Genomic DNA, 7,098 nt, shown 5'->3' with positions numbered 1-7,098 from the left:
ATGTTAGCCTGACGCGTGTCATGGATGCCAGCAGAAGGCACAAGACTCCTGGGTCAGAGACAAAGGACTCTGTTACTCCCATGCTGCATGAGCTTCATGTCTGCATCAGTTTCCCATTCTCTCCAAGCCCATGGGAGTGAAACAAAACAGGCTCATGTAGACACTGGGCATGAAGTGTATTTCTCACAGCTGAGGAACCTCAGGCTTAGGAAACCACAGCTTTTAAAGGCCACCAACTTACCTGTTCAACTTTTGGCCCTGGAAGCAGACATTATCTTTCATATCTTGGGCAACAGACAAATTTGCTCTCTGCTCTGTAGAGAAACACTATTCATATCTTCCCAGACTGTTCACTATACAAACACCGAGAAAAGATGTCTGGAAAAAAAGTCGTCAGTGCCTCTGCTCATAAGATGTGCAGAACTGTCTTCCAATAGACAGCTGTGGTGGCCGCCAATCTGCGAATCTCTCCTTAAAAACAGACTGAGTAATTAGATATCAAAACTAAAATCCCCTGGAAACATTTGCCCCAAAACTAGGTGACAACGATCTTCACAAACCCAAACTATAAGTGAACAAGGGCAAACCACCCAAAACAAAAACCTGCAGGAAGCAGCAGCAGCAGGAACGAGGCAGCATTTGATGGACACGAGGAACAGAAGACATGCAAAATGTCTAACTGGCATCCACTGGAATGGCATCTGAAACTGGGAGGACTTTTGTGCACCCCAATATCCAGGAAGTACGAGGAAGGATGAAAAAGCCTAGTGCAGTGTGGCCCCTGTGACTTCTCAAAACTAGCTCAGCAGGGCTTTATTCCCAGACAGCACTTCACTGAGAGGCAGCTTGAACAGAATCAAAATTGAGCTGCACAGAGTCAGCAGAGGTAAGGAAAGAGATCTATACCTGTGCCGTCCAAAGTGGTGGCATGTGAGAATAAATAGCTTGGATAGGACCTTATCCTAACCTCAATTTTAAAAAAAAAAAACCTGCAAAATTATAATTATTATTGACCCCATTTTACAATGAAGAAAAGGAGATTTTGAGAGGCTGGGTAAGTGATCCAAAGCTTACAGAGGTAGTTAAGACTTAGATCACAGGTTAAGATTCAAGACAGGGAACATGGACTCCACTCTCATGAGAGGAATATCAAAGAATTTGGGAGCCATGTTTTAAAACTGCCACAGTTGGAGTCTATATGATTTTACAGAGAGAGCTGCATGAAGAATCACAGTGTGCCCAAGCAGCTCTTTAATTGGTAAGATGTAGAAGGCCACAGAAAGAAAAGAAGAGGGTGTTAAGTCTTTCATCTGTTCTACAAGGCAGTCACCAGGTTTACTGACTTTATCTTCTATCCGTGGAGCATTTGGCATTCCATGGTCCTGGACATTATGTTCCCCCTGTGGCTCACCCAAATCTGCACCCCTTCTCTACCAGTGTCCCTGCAGTTGTCCCCAAGGCTACACCCAAGGCCACAAGGGTTGGCTTCATTCTAGCCCCAAACAGGCATCCATTATCCACCCCCCAACTGAAGGTCCTGACCATCCTAGGGCATTGCATCAGAGAAAGAGACAATCTCTACAACTCAAGGCAGCCAATTCCCTCTTCTCTCTGCCCATTTCTAAGAGATCAAACTCTTGGGGAGAGACAAGAAACAGATCATTCCTCAGTGTCAATGGGATATTATTCAACCTTATTAAAGGAATGAAATTCTGATACATGTGCAGCTTGGTTGAAACTTGAAAATATGATGCTAAGTGAGATAAGCCAGACACAAAAGGATAAGTATTCTATGAGTTCACTTATATGAGTTACCTAAAATAGGCAAATTCATAGAGACAGAATATAGAATAGAGGTTTCTCTGGGGTGGGGGCGAGGGGAATGGGGAGTTGTTGTTTAATGGGTATAGAGCTTCTGTTTGGGATGATGAAAAAGGTCTGGAAATGGATAGTGGTGATGGTTGCATGACATGGTTAGTATACTTAAGGCCGCAAAACCGTATATTTAAAAATGGTTAAAATGGCATTTATTTCCATTATAAAAATAAAAGAAAATAAAACTATCACAATTTTCTTTTAAAAGCAGATTGTCAGTCTCTCCCCCTGGAGATGTTGACTAGATGAGTCTAGGATAAGTATCAGTCTGGGAAGTTATATATTAACAAGAGCCTCAGTTGATAGTTTGGATAAAGCTAAAATTATGAAACATTGTCCCAGGGAAATGGGTCTCAATGGATTGTCATAGAGACCAGCAAAATTCGGAACTTGTGAAAATTCCTAATTGTCAGATCGAAACTCAGGTCTACCAAGAGAGAAATTGGGGAATGGGGCTCTGTCATCTGTTCTAACAAATCCTCATGGTCATCTTGGTGCAGGCTTAAGGTTGAGAACCATTATCCTTGTGAATCTTGGGATCCTTTGCCATTCAACCATTTATCCAATGAGGAAACTACAAGTCCGAAAATGATGACACTTCTTCCCAAGAGGAGATCCAAGGAAGGCTAGAGTGATTCTTTCCAGAGAAAAAAGATCCAAATGAAAACAAATCACAGCTGGTCCCACTATTTGTCTCCCAGGGATAAGGAATTGGCAAGACAGCTCTTCCTTTGTGACCCCTGCCCCTGAGGAGTCAACCTGATGAGGGAATCAAAGATCCATTGATCAATTTGTCTAACAAGCTTCAGAGGGGGTTCTGCCCCCAGGGCCACAAAACCTGTGGCATATCAGCTTATAGTCACCAAGGCTCTCATGAGCCAGACTCAGGACACTCATGCCTTCTCCAGGAGAAATCAGCCAGTCCCTATACCACATGCCTGGCTCTGTATCCCTGCTCTTTCAGTGGACAGACCTTCATTCTTCATCACCACCTTCCATGAAAGAACAAGATTCAGGGGAGTTGGCCCCTGTGGTGGGTCTACATTGCCAAGCTTCCAGAGCCCAATAAGTGTTGTAGGAAAAAGGGGAAAGAGGTGCCTGAGAGAATAAGGTATTGACTATAGTGAAGCACAGGGCAGGGGAAACCCAGTGCTGTCTATGGAGAATGAGCTCTAGAGGATACTTGCTTGGGAGGGTGCACGGCTTGACTCCTTGTTTGAACTTGCCATTGAGTGATGAGCTTTTACTTTAGTTAAGTCATTTGATTAGATGGTAGATGGAAATGATGGGAAGGGGGAGAAAGGGGCTAACCCCCAGTGCACTCTGACACCATAGCACTTCCCAGAAACACACTATGTAGTGGTACAGTTGCCAGTCTTTGGTGTACAGATGGGTGCCCCGGGTGCTGATAGAGATGTAATCTCTTCTTGATCTCTTATTGTTTCTTCTTGTTACCTGGCCCAAAAGAGCTCCAGAGCCTCTATCTTCACTTAGCCTAGAAGAATCTTCCTTAATTTGTCTTTGCCACCCTTCTTTACTTGGGAACATCTCCTCAAATCAGCAGAGGCCATGGAAGGAATTTTGATGCTATCCTCCACTGTGCTCATGAAATACACTGAGTCCTCCCTTAATTTCCTCAACAGGTTCCTGGAACTGCAGAGAAGCAGCATATAACAAGACCAATATGGCCATAGATTAACCTAATTGCTATAAACAAGAGTTAAGTTCCTATGGCATCCCAACAGTTATAACAAAACAACATTGAATGAAACAATGTTATTTGAGGACCTGCTGTACTTGTAAGAAGAGAGAGAGAAATTGCACCAGGATGTTTGCATATCCGCCCAAAACCATGAGGATGAGACATGAGTGATGCTTATAGCAGCCCTGGGAGGATGGAGAGAGGGGGCATTTGCCAGTGTCTGTCTGTCTCCTGACTTTCTCCTTTCCGGGTCCTGGAGGTCCTGTAACCAGAGGTAAAAGAATGTGTGTCTTTATTCGCTCTCCTGTTGCTGTCCCCTGGAAGGGGATCTTCAAGTGTTTGAGGAGAGAGCACACAGGAGGCAGTATCTCCTCTTACAGGGATGGAGAGTATTTAGCAGTTTCATACACAAGTAAAAGGACTGAGACTATGAATGTGGGGGGACTTCCAGGAAGGGAATTGGAAGATGATGAATGTCCTCATTTATAATCCCAGAAAAATAGCTGTGTGACCATTAACCCTTTGTGACATGTTTTTTGTACACTTGTCATTTCCCTGTTTAGTTTCTCAGTTATCTTCTGTTTGTGCCTCTGGATAATTATGACAGAAAGTCGGGAATGTATATGTAGGTACTTCAGGCAAAGGCTGTGGAAAAGCAGTCGCTGATGCTGCTATGGGCAAAGAGCCCAGGGGAGATGCAAGAACAAGAGAAATAGGCGAAATTATCGGGACCCGGTAGGGCCAACATTGGCAATGAGTGTTGTCCAGGATTGAGAAGAGGACCTGGCTAATGAATAAGCAGAAACTTTATGTTCCCTTTCTGCCTCCCTTTCTATTTTTTCTCCATCAACATCTTATCATCCTCTCTCCTTATAGAAACCTTTTTGAGGGTAAGAAGTGCTAAGGTTTATGGAATAATGGACATGCAGGGACTATATGATGAGCTGCAGCAATGGGAAAATATTGGTTTGTAGGCTCATCCATTTATTAATTCTGCCACCAAACCAATATGGAGAGTCCCCTTTGCCCTAAGAACTCAGCTAGTATGGAGAAGGAGGCAGTTGGGAATTACCTAAGCAGGTGAGAGCCTGTGCCATGTATATGGCAACAGGTAGGAATCAAGAGAAGCAAGCGGAGGGAGAAGGTCTTGAAAAGTTGCAGAGACATAAGGGAGTATCGCCCATCTGGGCAAAGGAAAGCTTTTCAGAATGGTTGGAATTTAGGATAAAAGTTGAGAAGTGGTGAGAAAGAAGGCTGGAGGGTCAGTGTGAAGCCCCAATACACCAAGGAGTTTGTATGTTTTCAGAAGGTGGCACAAAGATGTAGGAAAATACTTACAACAAGGCAAAATGGAACACTGAAGATCCTTGTACGGTTTTATGCTGTTTTTTCCCTGGTTATAGAGCTCATTCCTCTGTGTTTAGTTACAGGACCCTTAGGATCTGGAGTGAAGAGAACCAGAGGGTAGGTGGGCTCTGGATGAGTGCCCCCACACTCCCAGTCCCATTCTAAGCATCACCGTCATGTGCATGCTAAATATGACTCTCATCCTTTCAGGCTCATATATAAAAATCCTGGTGCAATTTCTCTCTTCCCCCAGTATTTAATGAACAGTGTAGATGACATGACTCGAAATTCTGTTTGTGACCTTTTGCAGTAGCATCTTCAGGTACTAAAATGGTTTAAGCCACAAAATCCACTCTTTCCTTGGACATTTTAACCAATCGCTTCACTTCACAGATAAAGGGTATTTTGCCAAGCAACGAATGTCCAGGAAGCATCTGGCCCTGTTCCTACAAGGTGCGACTGGTCCCTGGTACATTAAGCCTTAAGCATTTGTGAATGTGGTTTATTATTTGGTGAAAATATTTTCTTTTTCTTTCTTTTTTCTTTTCCTTGAGAAGCAGACCTACATTCTACTCATCCTCAATACTCTGCCCAGATATGTGAGATACTCTCTCAAATTTTCTCACCTCTGAGACATGGTTATCTGACTCTGTTCTGAATCCCAGACAAGGCAGACAACCCAGATCAAGTCACTGACCTCCACCAGACCTCATGTTCCACATTGGTGTTAGCGCAAGTACAACCATTTCTTCTCTAATTTCCAAGTTGCTCTTCGCTGTTTAGAGGTAATACTAAGCCAGAGAGGAAGAAGATAGATGAGTGTCTCAAGGGTTGATCGACATTGCAAAACGTTGCCTGTAACAAATAACAGAATATAGAATTCCTAAATTTTGTAGTTAAGGCTTTTACGTCCAGTCATTTACTTTAAGAAATTTAAAAAGTAGAAATAATCTAGAGTCTCTCTCCGATTGTTTTCCTTCCTCCATCATCTAGCCAATGTGTCAGCAACATGGAACCAGGAAATCAAACAAGTGTTTCAGAGTTTTTACTTCTGGGATTTTCCCAAGACTCAGAGCATCTGCCCATCCTATTTGGGCTGTTCCTCTCCATATACCTGGTCACCGTACTTGGGAACCTGCTCATCATCTTGGCCATCAGCTCTGACTCCCGCCTCCACACCCCCATGTACTTCTTCCTGTCCAACTTGTCCTTTGTTGACATCTGCTTCACCTCCACCACCGTCCTGAAAGCGCTGGTGAACATCCAGACACAGAGCAAAGCCATCACCTATGCAGGCTGCATCGCCCAGGTGTACTTTTTCCTGGTTTTTGGAGGTATGGACACTTTTCTCCTCACCGTGATGGCCTATGACCGGTTTGTGGCCATCTGTCACCCCTTGCACTACCCAGTCATCATGAACCCCCGCCTCTGTGGCCTCCTGGTTCTCGTGTCCTGGTCCATCAGCTTAACATACTCCCTGATCCAGAGTCTGTTGATATTGCGGCTGGCTTTTTGCACTAACTGGGTGATTTCACACTTTTACTGTGAACTCACTCAGGCCCTCGCTATTGCCTGCTCGGACACACTCATCAATCACATCCTGCTGTATACAGTGACTGGCCTTCTTGGAATTGTCCCCTTCTCAGGGATTCTTTTCTCCTATATTCGAATTGTCTCCTCAATCCTGAGAATCCCATCAGCAGTTGGGAAATATAAAGCATTTTCTACCTGTGGGTCCCACCTGTCCGTGGTTTCTTTATTCTACGGGACAGGCCTTGGTGTGTATCTCAGTTCTGATGCACCTTCCTGGAGGGGCATGATTGCCTCTGTGATGTACACTGTGATCACCCCAATGCTGAACCCCTTCATCTATAGCCTGCGGAACAGGGACATCAAGAGGGCCTTGCAGAGGCTACTCAACAGAAGAGCCTAGTCTCGATACTTGGACCATTATAGGGTTTTTTTTTTGTTATTTATTTATTTATTCACTTATTCATTTATTTATTATTACTATTGTCTGTGAATTAGAAATGACTGCAAAATAAAACATCTGGAGTTGGCAAACATGCATTTTTGGTCACACAATTTTGGTAGCTCATGGCTTTCATTCCTCTTAATCTATCATATCTGAAAATTGCTTATTTTGGTACATCTTTGTACCAAAGGGATTAAGG

General features: G+C 43.7%; 1 protein-coding gene across 1 annotated transcript; it reads left to right on the top strand.

Moving 5' to 3' along the window:
* Positions 1-5,915: 5,915 nt before the first annotated feature.
* LOC148093335 (olfactory receptor 7C1-like) lies at positions 5,916-6,857 on the top strand. Its single transcript, XM_087816016.1, has one exon. The coding sequence runs from the start codon at positions 5,934-5,936 to the stop codon at positions 6,855-6,857; it is 924 nt and encodes a 307-aa protein (XP_087672142.1). The 5' UTR covers positions 5,916-5,933.
* Positions 6,858-7,098: the final 241 nt, after the last annotated feature.

The sequence above is a fragment of the Miniopterus natalensis genome, chromosome 4 (assembly GCF_054644295.1).
Source record: "Miniopterus natalensis isolate mMinNat1 chromosome 4, mMinNat1.hap1, whole genome shotgun sequence".
NCBI lineage: Eukaryota > Metazoa > Chordata > Mammalia > Chiroptera > Miniopteridae > Miniopterus > Miniopterus natalensis.
The sequence above is the reverse complement of the archived record's forward strand: the minus strand, read 5'-3'. Positions and strand labels throughout refer to the sequence as shown.

Excerpts from the sequence above, each read along its gene's own strand:
- LOC148093335 (XM_087816016.1), top strand. The coding sequence starts at position 5,934 with ATGGAACCAGGAAATCAAACAAGTGTTTCAGAGTTTTTACTTCTGGGA.